This window comes from Catharus ustulatus, chromosome 3 (assembly GCF_009819885.2).
Source record: "Catharus ustulatus isolate bCatUst1 chromosome 3, bCatUst1.pri.v2, whole genome shotgun sequence".
In the NCBI taxonomy this organism is placed as follows: Eukaryota; Metazoa; Chordata; class Aves; order Passeriformes; family Turdidae; genus Catharus; species Catharus ustulatus.
This window is the reverse complement of record NC_046223.1, coordinates 14,911,587-14,932,783: the sequence shown is the minus strand read 5'-3', so window position 1 is coordinate 14,932,783 and position 21,197 is coordinate 14,911,587. Positions and strand designations below refer to the sequence as shown.

At 36.0% G+C, this 21,197-nt stretch overlaps 1 protein-coding gene across 24 annotated transcripts in view; it reads right to left on the bottom strand.

Annotated features, from left to right (window-relative positions):
• NRXN1 (neurexin 1) overlaps positions 1-21,197 on the bottom strand; it is a 682,314-nt gene that overhangs the window by 403,922 nt on the left and 257,195 nt on the right. For all 24 annotated transcript variants that reach the window (XM_033055067.2, XM_033055066.1, XM_033055068.1 and 21 more), the window contains one exon: positions 7,477-7,915. In XM_033055067.2, the coding sequence (XP_032910958.1) occupies positions 7,477-7,915 (439 nt within the window). The remainder of the gene's footprint in view (positions 1-7,476; positions 7,916-21,197) is intronic.

Here is a 21,197-nt window from a genome sequence, read left to right as displayed (position 1 = left end):
AACAAATAAATAATTTGGATTGTTAGTAAAAGCTGTTTGGGATAAAGGTCTCAGGAGGTCCAACTCCCATGTGAGACTTGAGTCATATAGATTTTAGAAGGGCTGGATACCACAAACATCTCCCTACTATGAGAAGAGAACTAACAAAATAAAGCAAAGGTTTGCATAGCATTTTTGAATCTCTATAAGCACTTTTATAGAGTGAGGATGTAGTCAGTTTTCCCTTTTATGTATTATGAGAAATGTTTTCTATGTCAGTTGAATAATCACATAGATGCAAAAGTGAACTTCCAAGAAAGTATGAAATAGGCATGCTGAAACAAGATACTTTTTCTTCCAAACTTCCATCTATTTAAAACTGATAAGACAATTATGGTTTGCTAACTATAGAAATTTATTGTTGCTTCTCAACTTCTAGAAGCAGAGCTTGGCACTCATATGGAATGTTTGCTATAGGTTTGGCCTTAGGTGTGCAAGGATAAACATTTTGAGATTTGATTAAGCAGCTGTGTCAAACAAGGACACCTGTGAATGACCTGTCAAACCAAGAGAGACTTTTCAGACAGCATCCTGTGGTATCAGGAAGGATGGCTAACAGGCAACAGATCTTTTCATCTTTAAAAACATTAGAGACGCTGTAAATATAAATTGTACTTGTCCTCACACTGTTTCTTACTGCTATTGTTGCTTGCTACCATCTGTTGATGCACAGGCTAATTTAGGACCAAACACTCTAAACCCAGGCAGCACCCACTTGTGCACCCACACAAGTTAACTCAGCTGCAGCCTCCAACAGCAAGCTCCAACATGTGAACAGTGCTGCTTTCTGCAGAACAAAGGCATTTACATTTTTGAAGACATTAACAAAGAATCCTAGAACTCCTTTTCTATTAAAAAATAAAAATCTACTGTCTTGATTACTTTCAGCTCACAGAAAAAGATAAATTTCTGCTAGTATAGCTGCTACTCTGTGTTCCAAATGGAAGTTCCGCAAGCAAGGAAAACTGGTGACTGTGAATTATAGTAAAGTGATAGATTGAAGCAGGACATTTTTCTTCTCTGTGTCATAAAGGATTACCCTGAAGAGAGGTCAAGTATTATTTTGAATAGATGTCAATACCTTCTTAAAGAAATTAACTTTTTACCTTCCCAGGTAAAATAAATGAAACCCCATAAAATACTTTGTGTGAGAAATTGTCTGAAACCTTACTGCAATCATGGCATCTAATGACTATGGGGAGAAAAACATGACAGGCAACCACACAGCCATCACTACTGATGATATCCAAATTATCTTTTACGTATATCTGACAGACAATGCAAACTTTACTCACTAATTGCTTTGTAAATGCAGATGAAAAAAGAAAAATCCAAGTAAAATAAAAGAATATAAAAATACCCCAATATACAGCAAAAAAATGCAGAGCCTTTTAAGAATCCTACAACAAAATGCAGAACTCAAGTCCACAGAACATAGGTCTACAGAAAATAAACAATGGTTCCATTAGAACCTTTGGATTCACAGTGCACCCAGAGCTGAGACAGAGGTAGCACATGCTGTTTTATCTTGGTGGAGTTTGGGGGTGAAATTGTTTTTCTTGGGGTTTTTTGCTTGGTTTTTTGTTTTGTTTGGTTGTTTGTTTTTGGGGTTTTTTTGTTGTTTTTGTTTGGTTGTTTGTTTTGAGTTTTTTTAAAGCCTGTTATCTTTCTTGAGAGAAACTTTCTCAATTCTGCCAAAAATGTCTCAAGTTGGACCTCATAACAATGGCAGAAGTTACCACAGAAACTGGGGACTGTGATGTACACCTCCTTTGATAGACTTCAATTCTACTTTATCTGGGAATTATAGGCAGATTAAAAGGAATTGTTTTGTCAAATCATCAGTGTGCCTCCAATCCATTCAGATGTTTCTCCTTATGGATGTGAAGGGACATCATTTCCATAAACGAAGAAAGGGAAGCTAATGGAGCATGTTAATGTCTTATGCAGCCAGCACAAAAGGGTTAATTAATTTCCCTGTAAAGACACTGTAATGTCATTCTCAAGATAGAAATTGTGAAATTTTACAAGAGGAAAGAATGGGACATATGCTGTTTACAAAACCTAGAGACAACAGATTTGATGAGGAAAAAGCAGATTCAGAAGAGCACTGTATGCTCAAGGGAGAGAAAACTATAAATTGTAACCTCTCTAGGATAAGAACCATCCTTAAACTTATAACTTTTCATACGAGCGCTCAGAACAGACAAGTAGTGAAAAGTAGTGAAATAGCTTTTTCTTTGAAAAGAGCCATAATGTCTTCCAGCAAACAAGCAGCTTCCATGCAAAGTTTTTAAAGACTCAAAGTATTTTTGTATAATTTTTGTATTTCTGTCGGAATAAGAAAGCAATTGAAGAATGCTGACAGTATGTGGTTTGTCCTGCCTGAAAGAAGTAAAAGGGAATGACAAAGACAAGAAGGTGTGGGGTGATTTATTTAGTCTTGGAGTTCATTACATAGCTTCAGATTCTAAAAACAAGTAGCATTTCTTATCCCCAGAAATTACACATAAATTTAAGTGCCCTGTGATGACCTCTAGCTGCTTTGATTCTGCTGCATTTCACCTGAGATCACAGTACAATTTAATATTCAGAAACTTCTTTCTGTCTTGGAAAAGCAGTTTGAGAAAAACTAATGAAGTTATGGTTTTCAGCAAGAATTATTGACTTAAAGGATAACTGATTAGTGAGAAGTCCTTCAAAGGACAAGTCGACAATATAAGGCAACAATAACACATGTGTGAGAAAATGGGAAATATACTGGAGATTCTCTTGGCTGAGTGTTGGCTAAGTTTCATCTTGGATTCCGAGATAGACGCAGATCAGCCAAGGAAGCTGCAGATCATTGAAAGAATATTCCTTAAAATGCAATAGAAACCCCCATTCTCCCAAGTATGAAAACTATCGACATCTGTTGAAATAGGCCCATGTAAATCTGGCTGTTCTTAAAAGGTTAAAAACATGTGGGAAGTACTATGTAGAAGAGAAGAATATATGTGAAAAAAAAAAAAAAGAACCTGCAACAACAACGCATGTAATGGACATCAACAAAGCACTACTTGAAGTGAGATGTTGTTTATACTTAAGCTCTAATTACATACTCCAGACAAGATTTCTGGTATTCAAGCTGATGCTAACTTTAGTTCAGAATTTCAGTGACTCAGCCTTTAAATGCTACCTACCTGTGAATAGATACTGATACATCCTGCTTCATGCTGCCCTCAGTTGGAGGTTGACAAGAAGGGTAAGCTCCCTCCCTGATTTCACTACACAATGGTGCTTTCTGAAGGATGAATGATGGTTTAGCAAGAAAACACATTTGCATTTTTATCTTTGCATATGGCAGTTTTTTAAAAAAAATTAAAGAATACGTAAGTCTCAGAAAAAAGTTATTAAACCTATCCCTACCCTGTAACAAGAAACACTGTGAGCAAAGATCTTCACAGCTGATTCTGTAGCTTGGTTGTTTTTTGTTTAGTTTGGGTTTGTGCGGTTTTTTTTTTTCCCTAATTCTTTTTTTTCTGCAGAGTTTTCAGTAATGTTAAGAGCAGAACAAACATTTCCCTTAGGTATGATGCAATGAACCTCTCCAATCATGTTCATTATCTCAGCAATTTATTTTTTCCTAAAACCGTGTATAAGAATCATATTTCTAAATCTTGTCTCTCCCCTGATCTGTTAAATATGAAGATTTTAATTGCAGCTACTGCAGCTGTTCTGATCTCTCTGCTTACCTGATGTGGCCTATTTTAGTTTCTTTTTGTGCCCATGAAAAACACCTGCTTATTAAGAGATGCTGAAAAATCAGAACAAGGTATTCTAAATACATCTTCTGTGCTATAACACAATAAAATCGCTGTGATGAGGACTGTGACTGCAGCATGCAGCCCATGGCCAAGACAGGGCACACAGGAGACAGCTATGAAGCTGTGGTCCTTCTCAGAAATTACTGGGAGGAAACTCAGGACACAGCACTTGTTAGCACTGCTGTATACCTAGCAAGAAAAATGGACCTGAGGAGAATAACTTATGAATATTTCCCCTTACCTAGCCCTTAAATGTTACCTAAATATGGTCTCAGGAATTCTGTCCTACCAATGACCTTCTTTTAGGTAAGAAAGCACTCAAAGTCTTTCAGGAAACAGAATGGGATTCTAGGGTGAAAACAAGAATAATAGGTCAAAACTTGGTTCAGTATAAGGAAATTAAAAGGCACCATCTCTTCCTTCTTCCTTGTATCTCTCAAAATCTGAGTGGATTGACAGAATTACTAGCAAATGGGGCCTGGTTGATTACAATGCATTTTTTTTTCTCATTTCTTACATCTCCCTCCCCCCTCCACTGCAGTCCCAGACAAGCAAAGGCAAAGTCAGTAGTTTAGAGTGGATGCTCACTGTGACTGAGAGTCTGGAAGAAAGTAAAGAATGAGAAATAAATCTAGTACTTGCTGATCCAGCTAATATGAAAGTCAAGGAAATTTAGCAAAGCTCCTTGAGAAATGTCACAGCATTCTACTATAGGAAGAAACCATTGTTCACTGGATTTGAAGGCTAGGAGCAAAAGGTTGCAACTTAATTTAAAGAAAAAAATCACAGTTTGAGCTAATAAATCATTATCAGAAGGATCTCTTCCTTTATGATTGATAGCTAGGGAAATATGCTGTCGATGGTAACAAGAAAGTCTCAGAAAAGCAAATTTTTTTCTGTACAAGGTATATTCATTCAGTTATATTAAAATTTTGAAGGAAAGCTAGTGAAAAGTAATCATATTCATGTGTTTTCCAGTATGTTTGGTCTGGGCTAGAGAAAAGAAACCAAAAAGCATCCTGAAATAGTGAAGTGAATTTTATTCTTCATGGGTAAAACACGCCAACATACATACTGCAACCATGAGGTGGAGGGGGATGAGAAACTCAGGACACCGAGGAGGGCACACAGCAAACTCACTGCCCCGGACTTGAGAGCAGACTTTGGTCTCTTCAAAGCACTACTGAGTGGAGTCCAATGGGAATTAGCCTTGGAGGGCAGAGGGGCCCAAGGATGCTGGCTGGTATTCAAGGACCACTTTCTCCAAGCTCAGAAAAGATGTATCCTGACAAGGATGCAAGTGGGTAAAAATGCCACCAGGCCTCCATGGATGGATAAGGCGCTGCTGAGCAAACTCAGAGCAAAAAAAGGAGCTTTCAGAAGGTGGCAACAAGGACAGGTGGCTTTGGAGGAGTAGAGTAAAATTGTAAAGGGTGATAGGGATAAGGTTAGGGAAGCCAGGGCCCAGTTGGAATCAAGTGTGTCCCCCCCACCCCTTTTTACTATTTCTATTTCTCTCCATATCACATTTACTGCTACATAAAGTCCATATCTTTTACGTTGGCACACAGTCTTGTTTGCCTCTTAATTGAGGCAGAGGCATCTCTCGAATAATTTTAATAAACAGATCTTAGCATCATTAAGACAAACAAAAGCATTGCCAGTGTTATGGTACTTCTCCTACCATTAACTATTATTGTGAGTATTAGAATAACAGAAAAACTTTCATTCTGTTTCAAATTGCAGCCAAAATTCAGTTTGCCCATCCCTAAGCATATTTTATTTAATATTCCTGGTAATAGTTCAATGTCTTAGAATTAATAAGTATTATGATTAGTTTTCAACAGTGATGGGGGGCTACATAATTTTCACCTATCTTGACCATAGGTAAATCATCAGATGGATTAATTTGATTATCTGTAATTCTACTTAAAAATTATTATGCAATCCTGATCACCAGGAAGGTTTTGCTTCCTGAAATTTCTCTACATTCTTGCTGATGTCCACCAACAATTTTAAAGAATTAAAGTATGCCCTAAATTCTCTGAATGGCACTTGTGAGTCACAGTTTTTGTGAAGCAATGAGAGGGTAGAACTTATATTCAAATGTAAACAATTGTTATGCATTTATTTAATTCCTTCATAGATTGCTGACTATGGATGTAAGAATAAACTTTGCTTTCAGCAGTCCCACAGGCATGATTTCTGTAGGATTTACTGCCTCATATGAATCACTGAAAGAGCACTTAAGAAAAAAATCTGAAATAAAAACTGTAGTATAAATAATATAACTGCTGTATATTCAATCTCAGTTGAGGATTTTGAGAAATTGTGTTTTGTTGCTCAGTTAAGGTTTTTTTCCTTGGTTTTTTTTTGTTTGTGCTTTTTTTGTTTTGTTTTTGTTTGGTTGGGTTTTGTTTATTCTTGTTTGGTAGGTTTATTTAACCTCAAGAAATGTAAATGAGCAACTGACATATTATAATAAGAAAATTAATTCTATGCTGTTAGAATTTGAAGCTGCACTGCCAAGGAGTCAAATAATTTTCACAATAATACTGCAGATCAATTGAATTTGGTCTGATTTTCAGCATGGATTTGACTAAAATCGTTGGTTTAAACCTGCATCTAAGATTTGCTTGATCTGAAATCTGATTTTTGTGTAGTAAGAAGTTAAGTCATAAAATGGTATTTTTTGGGGGGATTAAGTTTCATTAAAAAATTATAAATGTAAGCTATGGAAAGGGAGTCACCAGAAGGAAGAAAGTGGGGGAAATTCCACAAAATCCAAAAGAAGTGTGTTTACATATTTCAACACAAAATTGCAAAATGTACATTAACTTCAGGTTGAATACTGATATTAATCAGAAAACCTTCAGGACTGAATTACAGGATCAGTACATTCCCTGCCCCTTTCCTCTCCAAATCCTGGCATGAAGTACAGGAAAGTCACTGTAGAAGACAACTGTCCTTAAATTGATGTATATTGATTATTTGCTTAAGGCAAGATATATACTCAAGATGAGACGAGCTGATAGACATTGACAATTTCACTGGATGAAACCCTTTAAGCCCTATTACATTTCAATAGCATGAAAAAGACTTCATCAACTCTTTATTTCAGTGAGATAATTTTTAAAGTAAATTGCTCCAGAATGTGAATCACACTGGTAGAATGCAGCAAGTCAATTATTTCCATTTCTGCTAACCCGTGTTGTTAACCATTTATTAGCATATGATTTAAGTACACTGAGATCTGCTGACATGATTTCAAGATCTGTGTTGTTTCTGTGGGGCAGCTATTCTCCGTGTCAGAGATTATTTTCAGTAATTCCTTTTTTGCTTTATTTTCCTTCTTGAAACTTGCCACTTCAGCTATTTGGTGTAAGCAGGCACAGAGGGAGATTACGGTTGGTTTTTCAAGCACACAACACAGTTACTTGCAAGATTAAGTACTTGGTTATCCAATAATGTTAACATAAGATATTTTATTCAGCAAACTATTGTATTATGGCACCTGAAAGTAATTTTCAAATGATTCTAATTGTTGCAACATCAATATGCACCCAGTGCTCTCTCAGATAAAACAAAAAAAAAAAACTAAACATTTTGAATGCTAACAAAAGGAACTTACCTGACCGTCCATCCCGCTGAAAATCCACATGGTACCATTCACCATCATTCACCTTCTTCTGCAAGGCTTTTATTTTTATAGTACCTGATCCCATGTCTAATAGTAGGTAGAGGTGGCCATCAAGCATTTCAATGGCAAAAAAATCAACCTTCACCATCTGTGGATGTTTGGCATCTTTTTGGTGCCTTGGTTTCCCATGACTGAAAAGAATCAGGCCATTTGGCTCAGTTGTACGAAAGTCAAATGATATTGAGCCTGTTTTCTTGGCATTCCACTTTGGCAGAGAGATGAAAGACTCTGGTGTTTCAAATGTGATTGGATCTAAGGTTGCAACATTCTCACATTTAAATGCTACAACCCCGTGAATCTTCATTTTAGGATCGCCTTGCTTGGCAAGTCGAGACAGCTCCAACCTGACATCGTTATTTTTATATACAACCTGCAAGCAAAGCAGAGAAGTTACTAGGAGAAACCTGACCATTTTAACCAAACAGACATAATCCTGAATAGGCACGTTATTTAGAGGATAATGATGATGATATATGAATATGATAATTTACATACAAACAAGATGAAATAACTATTTTCATTAATAATTGTTTTCATTAAACCAAACAAAGTTGCTCCAAAAATATCCCTGGAGTTAATTCTAACAATCTGAAAGAATCTACACATAATTTATACTATGAGTTGCAAATTAGCTTGTGTGGCCTTGATTACTTAAAACCTTTCTCTGCACAGCCATTCTGTTATTATAAAGAAGTATTAGATTTCTTCTTCCTCTAAACCCTTTGTCACTGTCTTAACTCTTCTGTTCATGCACAGAAAATATACCAAGGTCAGATGCCTCATAATTTAACATATTTTTGGTTTGTCCTTGGGGCTGAGGAGGAGTAGCATTCATGGAATTCATGAGGCTATATAAGATAGGCGAACTAATATAATAACAGATCAAAACAGGCAAAACCAGGAAAACCTCTGAGCCCATTCAATTTGATTAAAAAACCCCAACTTGGGTATTTTTCCCTGACTGAACACTTTTCTGATAAAAATTAAAGACAATATTAGTTTTAAATCCAATTGACCTCTGCAAATATTCTTGCTTCAAATCACATTTTAACTTGGTCCAGGAAGCCTGTCATGATGCAACCATTTCCCAGGATTCTAATGTTTATTAGTGTTTTCTCAAATTGCTGCTCTCTCTGAGTTATCCATAATACAAGAGCTACTGAAATGAGCTCCCCAATACCAAAGACTTGCACAAGTGTTTTGTCAATACTTTTAATTGTTCCATAAATTATACACTCAAGCTAAAATACCATTGAAGGGCTGAATACAAAGCCATAGTGACAGAAGCCAAAACTTTCTTTGCTGTTTCTAAAGTCCTACATTAAATAGCAATTTGGAGAAAAAGCAACATCTCAGCAAAACCAGGCACTTTGTGCTGAGGCTTCTTCATCTACAGATCTGCACCATTCAGGGCTATATCATGTCTGGCCCTGATCCAGCGTCCCAGGTATGCAGTGTAGTTTGGAGCTGTTCAGGGGACCCATCACTGGTTCAGACTTTATGCCCCTGTTGGGGGTTAGAAAGTGCTTACTGAATACTTAAGATAAAGCTTCTGGATTCATTTCCTCTGAAACCTAGTTTGAACACACATGAAGTTCACTCTGACACCCAGTAAGGGGAAAACACAGGGGAGGAACTGCAGAGCTGTGCTACTGTTAGAAATCAAAGTACTAGCACTTACACAATCTAAGATGGCATACCCCACAAGTGATAGTTGCTATTGAAAAATGATGTTTATAGATAAAAGAAAAAGAAATTATTGCTAGACAGACTTTTTTTTTTAGTAAGGATTGTGTTAATTCCAATTATATTATTATCCACAATGCAAATTTCATCATAAGACATGTCAGAATTATTCTACTATAATAAAACATAACCTAAAAGTTAATAAATAAGCCTATTTCTTCATTTTATTTTAGAATTGAGTACAAGTAGTGTTGTTACCATAAGAGCTGTGTCTCTGAAGACAACAGATAAACCTTACTGTGGATTGCTGACAGCAGAGATGGTACTCTGTTACAGAGACAATGTGTTCTTCAACTGAAAACATAACAAGTGAATAGGACTAAACTGTAATATTAGATAGTAAGGTTCCATATTTCCACCTATCAAATACATCCACAACACCTAAGATTTCACAGACTGTGCAAAGGAGTTGAAAAATAAGCACATGCAAGTGACCTCCCTTTGGGGTAGATTTCTGTCTTTAGAATGAAGAGGAAGAAGCCAGGAGCCTGTGAGGTTACTTAGAGATATCTGGTCTCTTGAAGCATTGACCACTTTTTGTGGCAAGTGGGATTTTGCATAGCTCCTGCTTCACTTGAAGAAGTTACAGGGGCAACCTCTCTAGATAAAACTGAAAAGCATTAAACACTGCAAGTGGATGCAATAAATTAATAAAGGAACAAATGGTCTCTTATTAGAACTAAATCCTGAATGACAATGAAAGTAAATATGGCAACAAAGAACATGAGAAATTCTTAAATTGACTGCTGAACAAGAGCAGGTTCCAAGACAAGGCAAATAAATGTAGAAAGAGAATTTATTGTTTATGGACAAATCAAACTGTCCAACCTTAATGAAACTGGTTGACTGAATATTACAATTAGGAATTAATAGCTATGTTAAAAAACTCATCAGACTAAGGGAAAGCTATGTTTTCCTTGAAGTCCAAAACAGCTTACTATGATCTGAAGTGATTTGCCAACTCAGAAATAATAATTTCTAATAAATATGGTTTAGGAACATAATGGACAAAGTGAAATGGTTTTCTCAATAACTTGTCACCAGCTGTTCAATTAGCTTAATATATAATGTATGAGGGAAATGTTGCTAGAACACTTTAGTAACCGTGACAAATATTGTCAATTTTATGTCACCAATATTAAAACATTCTTGGAATCCCTAAATATTTTAAATTACAATTTTGTGCTTCCATATTCCACAGCTGAAACTTCCTAGCTACTGAGAAGTAAATGACTGCATTTTATTACATACGTTGTGGGGAAACTGTAATAAAGCCTATGTCTGTGTTTAAGTGCATTTGTTCTAAGTTTTAGAATGTGCTTATATTCATTTACTCTTACTAAATGGAAAATTTTGAACTGAATTATCATGGATAATTAGTAATAAAACAGGAATGTATGAACCATAGCTGAAAAGGCCTGTAAAGTATTAACTGAACACAGTTTGTTTTGGGAGGCTGTTTCCTGGTGTTATGCTGAGATTCTTACCGCTCTCCCTATCCATGAAAAATGTACTCAGTCATCAGTGAAGCACAGCAAAAAGGAGAAAAGCAGTATGTTCACAGAAAGCAGTTGTCATTAAATTTTGGGAAAACCACTGAACAGTAAGGAATAATTCTGAGACTAATATCTGCTTTATAACTCATGAGGGTACATGCTTCAAAAACAGCAGCCTCCAGGGTACAAATAACTTACAAATAACTCAGTACATCCTCCCTTCTTTACAGACATGGATCCACAATTAGTCAAGTGGAGGGAATTTGCAATGGAGAAATATTATAATCACATTCCCCTTTATTCCCACACAACCCACCAGTCAGTATTCTGGTGTGAAAAACACATTTTACTGTCTTGGTAAAATTTAAAAGGTTTAATAAAAAGATAATAGGGGACACACATAAAGCAAAGGGTTAAAATGGTTGGGTGCTTGGTAAGCTGTTAATAGTACATGGTTGCTTTGGGAACGCTTTTTAAAATACACTTTACAATATATTAATTTGTTGCATATTTATAGCTTTTTTTTTTGCATAGTAAAAAGTTTTTGGGAACTATTTTGCATGGTTACTTTTTGTGTTTGCTTTTTTAGAGTATGTGTGTTTCTTGGTTTGTGATTTTAATTTTTTTTTTTTAATCATTTTTAAATTTGGGTGGTGGTCTTGGTTTTTTGCAGTCGGTGAGTGTTGATAATTGTGTCAGCTGCAGGGTCCCCATCACACATTCACGGGCTCTTATCTCAACTAGGCGGGTAGTTTAAGCATACTATCTTCTAAAAACTTATGTTTAACTTTTGCTTTTAGAAGAAAAGCTATTTTAACATTATACATATAGCATTTATCCCAATAGCTGCGAAAAGCCAACAATATGTCATGCACTTATAACACTGGCATCCATTGAGTTGTCTCTGGCTTTTAGCTTGCTCTTCCACTCACTTTCACACCTGAGCAACAATCTAAGTTTCCTGCACATGAAACTACCAGCCCTCAGGGAATTGTATCATGCCACTAAGAGCACTATGAATTTGTCTCATGTTCATTCTGTTCTTTGCTGTTAAGATCAAATTAGTTTCAAGACCTCAGTCTTTAAAATATATAATTACCTCGTTCTTGGAAACTGCAAAAGGTCACCCAAACTCCCAAGAAAAATGGAGCAGTTAGCAATTCCCCACATAATCTGCAACCAAGCTCTTCAAAGTGAGGAATAAATTTAGTTTCTAAGAGAGACATGGCAGAATATCTTACAGTCCAGATACAGGCTTCCTTTGCTGCCATCTAGGCCAACCACATGCTGGGTAACTTGCAGTATCATAGGGTTGAGTCTTAACAAGTTCAGCTTTGGGCAATTATTACCTTAAGCTCAGCACTCTCTTTAATGTGGTCTGTGGTCATCTTGGAGCACAACCTAAATTAGTTCATGCTTCCCAAAGATATATCCTATATAGATTTTTTTGCAAGCTGCGACACTACTACACAGAAGTGTGAAGAGGTATAAAATCTATGAATGAGCCTGAGAAGAGGTGAAGGAAAAGAGAAGGAATTCATACTAGGGATGTACCCTAAATCTGTAACTGTTTAATTAGCAAATTAATAAGCCAAGAAATTTTTAAAAATTAAAAAAAATAAACAGATCTCTAACCATTCTTTCTACTGACCCTATGCCATGAGATTTAGAACCATGAAAGGTGTGAAAGAATCCAGATTGCAGCACTATTTTCCATTCAAAGTGCAGCCCTTTCTTCAACAAACATTGCAAATAAAGAAACGTCATTACCCTTAAATATTTCAAAATACTGACCACCTCTGCCAGCAATAGCTTTTCAATCACTGTGATTAAAAATACTTTAAATTATTATGAAGCATTTATTTCAAATTACTTTACATTCTTAAAACCAAAGAAAAATCTCAAGAAGCTGATCATATCACCTGATTTGCAGTATCTAGGTTTCCCTGAGTGTAAGTGTAGAAGAAAGGATTACAGGCAACCTTGCCCATGATAAATCACAGTTGTACTAATGATCAAAGAAAAGGAACAGCCTTGCCCTTAAATGGGTTGCAGCTATCACTAATAAAGATAAGTGTGATAAAAAGGAATGGGGTTGATTGGTTAAGAGGATCTTGGAGGCAGAGAGCACGAGGAAAGAGGACCCTGAGGCGGTAGAGGGGTCCCAAGGAGGAAGGAAGGCTCCAGAGAAATACAAAGATGAATGAAACAAGGGAGAGAGTTGCCACTCTAAAATATCTGCTGTGAAGTCACTCTGGGCCTGATGGAGTTAGAGCCTTGCTCCAAGTATCTGTTAACTGAGAGATGAGGTAAATACTTTTCTATTGCAATTCAATTCAAATGCACTTTGAATAAATGGATGAACCCAGTATCAAAACCCGTTAAAAATTGAATTACATAATTCTTTGTTACTGTAAGACAGTACTTTCATACTTTCATATTTCTGTGCAACCTGTATCACCTGTGGCATACAATCCCAGTTAATTCTACAAAACAGAGATTAATATCACCCAGAATGGTTCAGGGAAGTGCTGCCAACCTACAGGTTTCCCTTGAAAATTGATGTCAGGAGGAGGGAACTTGCTGATGTCAGAAACTGCAACAATGGGACTCAAATAAGGGAAGCCTGAGGCAATTTTCTCAGCTTGCTCTACCAGCAACTAAAATTTCCATGGTCACTGAGAACTGCTTGCTGCACACAGCATCACATTCCCTAAAAATCCAATGGCAAAACTGACCATTAACAGTTATCATATATTTTTTTTATCACTTGTTGTACGGTTTTGAACTAATCAGGGAATATCAGCCTCTCATAGAAGGCTTGTCATTTTACTAAGATGCCTCCATGCATTTTCAAGCTCCAAAATGAATATAAGGAACACAATAAGCTGCAGATTATTTACACGAAACTTAAGGACCCCAGGTTCAAATGTTTGAACACAATGTGAAAGTACAAAACATGAATGACAACAGCCATTCAAGCCTCGACATCATAAGCCAGTTTTGTTTTCTGGACACAGAGAAGAAATTAAGAAAATATTGAATGCTCCAAGGGCATATATTGAATGCTCCAACTTGTTCTTTCTCGAGTGAAATGGTTTCCATTTTCCTAAGGCCAACATTTGTGCAAATGTAGTTGTGATGGTAGTGTGGAGCCTTTAGAAAATGGGGTCACTGAGCACAAAATAAAACCCAGGTATCTCTAGAGTCTTACTAAGTGGGAGGTAAGCCTAAGAACAACAGGATAGGGTTCCATGGTACAGACACATAAACATCCAGAGAAAACAACAGCATGTCCATTTTGTTGCATTAATTTAGATCAATTAATGTAGCCTGGGAAACTGCCCTGCAAGATCCAGCTCAAAAAAACCCTTGACTTAGTTGATCTAAGAAACAAACAAACAAAAACAATTTAAAAAAAAACCCAAAAAACACTATAGGGCAACTAATTCCTTGGAGTATATATCTGAGAGTTTAACATTCTGCTGTTTCATATCCCTGTCCAGTCTGAGCATTCAAAACTGTGGTGTGCAAACAGATCACACTCAAACTTTTGAAAAATATTAAATGGGCTTTTGCAAGGCAAACATATTACTCATACAGCATGATTCTGTGCTTTTTTCTATTTTTTGTTGTTCTGTTCATAGCTTTATATATAACAAGTATATTTTTAAAATCAGACATTCTGTCCACAGACTACTTTGGCCTAAGGTAGAAAGAAGAAAGCCATTAAAATTACTCTTGTGTTAGGAAGTCAGGACCAGTAATCCAGGGATTTGGGTTTAACCTGTATCTAAATGCCTCACAGAGAACTTAATTTCTCCTTGCTTCTCTGTAAATCGGATACACCATCTCCTCACAGGGCAGAAACTTGCTTGAAGACTGAAGCTTGCATTTCCAGCACAAAATGTAGTGAACTTTGATCCAAAATCAGATGCAACTACACACACTTTTCCTGTAGGGTGTCAATCCCCCATTTTGTTTTAAAGGAAAATGGGTATGATATAGATGACTTTCTAGTCTGCAACTTCAGAGTGCAAAGCTCATTGATCATTCAGATTAAAAAAACACAAAATGCACCCAATCTGCCTAAACCCTAAAGCTGCACCCAATAAAAGCTGAACTTGAACATGTGTCAGGGTGAACACATAAACATAGCATCCTATGCCCTGATAATGCACTTGGCAAGTGCTTTAATATCACACTACATGGCTAACTAAAGACAACAAATTTGTGTTGTTTGTTGTTTCTGTAACTAAGCAACATGGACGTTTTCTGCACTCCCCTTCCTTAAAATAACAGGATATATTGCACATCAGGCATTTGGAAAACTTCTGTTTACACAAAGCAGGCATACTTAATGCACACAAATTTATGGTCTATTTAAACTGCTAATTATCATATCCCTGCAAAATATAGGAAGGAAAATGGGTGCAAAGAAAAAAGGCTAAAATTACCATAGCCATAGGGAATTTCACCATTGTTTCAATAGCACACCTGTACTTCTACTAGAGATTGAAAATCATCACTCCCCTACCCCAAATAATGATGTAAAAAGAATAGGGAAAGAAATAAAAAAATCAAACCAAATCAGAAAAACACAAACCCAAAAGGACCCCCACAATTCAGTACAAAGCAGATATATTATTTACCCTAAGGCAATAAAAAAGTTGGTAATGGATACATACACCTGTAAAAACAATACCAGTACTGACAGAAGCAAAATTATAGGTATATTTTGAGTGAATTTAAATTCCCTGTGCAGTATAGGGAAAGTTGCCTCAGTTTAGAGCATGTCACCTAATTACAGAATTATGTAATACAGTCATGACAACTCATCTTCTAGGTTAACTAGTCTTTTCTGCGGGAGGTTTGAATGTGGATTCCAGAACTGTTTGTTTCTTTTCTCTCCTACTTTGACTGCCCGAATAGAGACATTTTAAGGGGATGCCAGAAAATGCCTTTTTATGTTCCTAGTTACTGGAATATCATTTAACATGATATATTGGCAGAACTAAGGAAAAAAAGAAAATAATTATTTTTTTTCCTTAATAACATTGATAATGGGATTGTTATGTCTTTCACCCTGCTGTGGACACAAGTCTTTTGAAGATCTTTTTCCCCCTCTTCAATAGACAATTTTGCTGTTCTTTGTATGTCCTGCTGTCTGCAGCCAGACTGCTAAATGTTTCTGACTGGTTGCTATGCTTTCTGTTTTTAAAAAATGGGTTCAAATTTCCTTTCCTTTTATTTATTTTTTTTTTTTTTTTACTTCCCATGGCAAGGACTCATAGAAATTCCTTGGCAACAGCTAAATTGCAGACTTTAGGGACAAGTTGGTTCCACAAAAGCTCTATTGGCTCCCTAGTAAAGATAAAGCCTTTACCAAGACATAAGTCATGAAACAAAAACAAGAGAAACAGGAACCACCAAAAGCAAAACAAAATATATTATTTAAGCAAAAGCAGCTTTGCATTAATATATTGTATAAAGTCTAAGAAAGAAAACAAATTATATACTACCTCCAATGACTGCTTGGGAAAGGAAAGAGCTACAGGAGACTCAATTGTCATGCTGCATTTCAACTTTTTCCTTTTCTTTCTTTCACAGTGCAGTAAGAGTTACCAAAGACTAATGCTGCAGCAAAGTCAGAAATGTGCTGCTTTTCCTTTCTCCGTTAATCATTCTAATCCAAGATCAAGTAAAAGAGCTCTTTAAGGTCTACAAGAAAGAGGGATTGTAAAGAAGACCACCATCATTATCATTTGTAGGGTTCAAGGCTTATTTCTTTTGCATAATTTTCATTATATGCTAGATTTTCCCCTATCTTTAGCACTTAAAGCTTCAAATTCAAGGTCAGAAAACACAGAAGAAAATAATGAAAAAATGAAAATATTATATATATGCAAAAATTAATGTTCTAAGTAACATCTCAACTCAAGTGCATCTGAAGGTAACGTGATGTACGTACATAAAATTTGAGTTAACTTTCATTAGGGTAGGAATCATATCAGTTAAAAATGGAAGTTAACACAAAAAGAGAAAAATAATAAATCTCAAATTAAAAGCTCAAATGAGCTCTACACAATCCAAGTAGGGGCGGTCAGGGATCTGAACACAAAATAACAGAAGCTTGTTTAAAAAATTCAGTTATCAACACACTTAACCCTGAACACCTGAATTACTTGAACAAACATTTTATTCAATATTAAACATGATTGAAAACATAGGAAAATGACTGTAGGCTTCAAATTCAATGCAGAATATCAATCCTACATATCATTTGGTGAAACAAGGGAGATTTATTCCACCCCTCACTAGATTTCCTTCCTTCCTTCCTTCCTTCCTTTCTTCCTTCCTTCCCTCCCTTTCACCTCTCCTGTAAGTTTTTTAGTAGTTGCCAACTTTTGACTCTTAATTTATTATTTCTCCATAATAATAAACACCCAACTGGCTTTTTCTTCCTCTTCTCTCTCACCTGTATGGGTTACTCCAGCCTCTATCTAAATAACTGGTTCTCAACTCTGGGTGTTTAGCTGCTCTGAGGTTTGGACTCATCTCCATTTTCTAATTCCTGGTTTGAAAGAACCTTCTGTTCCACTGAGGGGAAAATGGCCCTCTTTTATGAACTTTTGGCCAGCCTCCATATAGAAACCTCATTCCCTCTCAGCTCTGTTGGCTGACCATTGGCTCTGTGAATTTGTCTACTTGACAAGCTGTAGAAACTTTGCTTTTCCCACTGTGAGAGCCAGCACAGTTCTTATCCCTTAGCTTAACAGCTCTCTGATTTTCTGTGACATTAATATAGCAACAATTCATGCATTCTGCTCTACCAAGATAGGTAAACAGTTTAAAATTAAAAATGAGAATCAAATTCCCACCCATTAACTATACTGGGCACATTCCTGGAAAATATCCAGGAAAATCCTTCTCCACCTTCACCAGCAATGTCTTTTGAATCTTTATAATCCTTTTGAAGTATCCTATTAGCTCTCCAGTACTGCAACATGAGCAACTCTCCACCTCAATGTTTGGAAACAATCTTTGCCTTCTCAGATACCTATGACAATTGGCAGATAAGTCTTCTGTGGTATTTCTGCATTCAAGATTATTGCTGTAATTGCAACACAAAGGTATCAAACCAGCACATGTTATTCAGGGGCAGATTTTCCCTCACCAGTGTTCAATGACAGAAAGGTACAGCTTGAGGCTGCTGCTACTGCATTCCTTGGCACTCAGTTCTGTGCTCATGCTCCTTTTCTACACAGCCTATATTTTCTGAAATGGTAAATGGAGAAACAATACTCATGCAGAGAAGCAAGAGGAAAAACAGGGCTCTTCCAACATCAAAACATTGATCTGTGTAGTCCACAACATGTGTGGTTAAAAGCATACAGAAATTTTCAAGAATAATTAATTAATAATTAATTGATTGGATACTTTTAAGGCATCGCTTTTCTATTTAAAGCCACAGCCTACCAATGGGTCAGTTTTATGTTAACAAATTTTATTGAGTTTATAGCTGTGCTCCAAAAGAGACTGGCTCAAATAATTAAAATTAATTGCCTCTGTAATGATAAGGAAGAGGGATATATTATTTGATTCTCAAGACATGCTATCTCATTGCAGTGAGAGAAGGCAACATGGTGTTTAAAGGGTCTGATGCTGCTTGATGACCTCCAAGCCTGAGATTTTGGGGTCAGCTTAATGTTAAAGGAATGTCAGACAATACAATTTACCTTTGGTTTGGTATTGAGTGAGAGGTCCTCAGCCTTGAGCCAAATCAATTCATCTGAGAGATAATTAGAAGAAAACATATAATACATGTTCATCTAGGATGAACAGTGTTCATCTAAGAACATTCCAGTAGAGCAGCTTGCCATACAAAATGACCTGTCAACAACTACTTTACACAAGTTATTGCAGCTTATTGCAATTTAACACAATTTAAAACTTTTCAAAGTATATTTTTCTGCAAAATATTTTCAATTATGTGATTGATTTTGATTATGTGAATGTCAAAAGAAAAACTCCTCGCAGTGTTCTGGTTTTTTTTTAAATAGCTGTGAAGAGAACTAAGTCTAAGTAAAGGGTAGATAAAGCAATTAAGTGTTCATCACTTCCCTATGTCTTTGGGTACATCAATTGAGTGTCTCAGCAATATTCTGACATTTGTTTTCACTGTTGGGTTTTTTTATTTTTTTTTTTATTCACTGCAAATAAACACTGAATCTTTGAAGCTACTTTAAATATAATACATATTTTGGAATGTTCTCAAATATCACTTCAGAAAAGTGGGAGGAAAGTAGGATGTTCCTTGGACAAAAGTATCAGGCAAAAATGATTTTCTATTTTCCCTAAAATACTTTCTTGGCACTACACAAGGCATGGGCTGAATTATATGTACATAAAAAAACTAATAAAGGTATACATGAAGCGTAAATAAAGAATTAAGGTAGCCACATCTACAGTAATAACTATTGCTTGTATTCATTTCAGTACAGCTCCATTTCACAAAACAATACAAGATTATTCAAAGAGATAAAGGCTAATCCAGGATTATTTAGCAAGCAATAAATAATAATAACTTTAAGAGTAGGTAAGAGATAAGAAGGCAAAACCCAACACGGTGTGGGCTTCATGACTATTGTACCGACAAAGAACAAAAGTATTTATCTTTCAACAGACAATAAATTACAGTAATTTTGCAACTATAAGGCACACTTTAAAGCCTAAAATTTTGATCGAAACCCAGCAGTGCGCCTTATATATGGACAAAGTTTGGAAATTTGCCGACAACCCGGAAGTGCGAGCCGTGAGCTGAGCAGTGAGCAGCAAGCCAAGTCGCGCGGGGTAGAGCGGCTTGGCAGGGCTCGCACGATTCCGTTACTTATTGGTTACTTTGTTACGCGTGGATCTTCGCTGCAAAAAAAAAAGTGCCCCTTATATTCCGTTGCACCTTTTAGTCGTGAAATTACTGTAATAGCCTCATTCTGACTGAAGACTGGATTTGAATACAATATTTAGTAAGCACAAATAAAAATATTGTGAAAAAATATTTATATAAGGTATTGATCTTAGTATATACCAGGGCATGTGTGTACCTGTCTCATGTCAGCAAAAACCAGGAGGGCTCAACTCTCTCTGCTTAGACTGGAGTCAGACCCATGGAACCATCGAGTCTTTGGAAGTGTTGGGCTTTCAAACAGGTGCTTCAGGAAGATGAAAAATACCAGGAGGCTGACAGGAGACATGTTGCTCTAATCTTAATAAGTTGATCTTTGGCCCCTAGCTGAGTATGACAATACACTTTCAAAACACAAGTTTAGAAACTCAAATTCCTAGCAACCCTTGATATTAATAATCTGACTCAACACATACAGTGGTGTCAAGGCATGATTTTTGCTGTAATCCACATTATTTCAGAATCTGTCTCACAGAAACGACAAACTTGACAAGTCTTGTGCCTTCTAACAACTTCCTCTGAGCCAGAAAAGAAGAAAGGTTGGCATACTGATTAATGTGATTTATTTTTACTTGGAATATCTGCTCTTATCCATTACTTACCTAAGTTTGGCATTTATTTCATAACTGAATTGGAGATCACAAAACACTACCTTTTTCTTCTCTATTAATGGCACAATGAATTGTGTCATAGATTATTACTACTAAACTGGGACCAATATTCAAAACATCCTAATGTACCAAGCATTTTTCGTTCATTTGTTTGGTCAGACAAAAAGGCAAACCAACAAAAACAAGAAAAAAACTCACCAAACAAGCCCCCCCCACAAAAAAAAAGTCCTCACACTAATCTCTGTTACATTTATTTAGCTAAAATAAAATCAGAGGTGCTCTCACCAACTTAATTATATCAACATTTCAGTTCTTGAAACTGATAATAATGGAACTCTCAAACACAGATACAAAAGAAGAATTTCTGCAAAATTTAAGGTGTCAGATGTACAGGTCATTTATTTGCACATTCACAGCTGAGCCAAAATACTGCAGCTTTTAATCACATAAGTCATCTCACTGAATTTTCAATTTATTTTATGGCTTTCTTCCAAGGCATAACCTTATAATTTGCAAGTTTGATGATATCTGAGCTGTACGTGTAACTAAAGAAATAACAAATTTGTACAAGCTACAATTCTTAGTTGTTATCAAAATAAGCCCTTTTTAAGACTGGATACATATGTATAGCTGCAAATACCTGAAAAACTGACTTAACAATGGACTTTTGAATGAAAGTATATACTCTTTAGAGCATACTAGAACACTAAAATATTTAGGTAATTGACTTGGTAACTGGTTTTGATTTTTCAAAAACCATTTTGATTCTTATTAAATGCATGCTAAATATGTTTCAGGAAAAATTTGTGGAAATATCAACCTAGCTTCCAGATA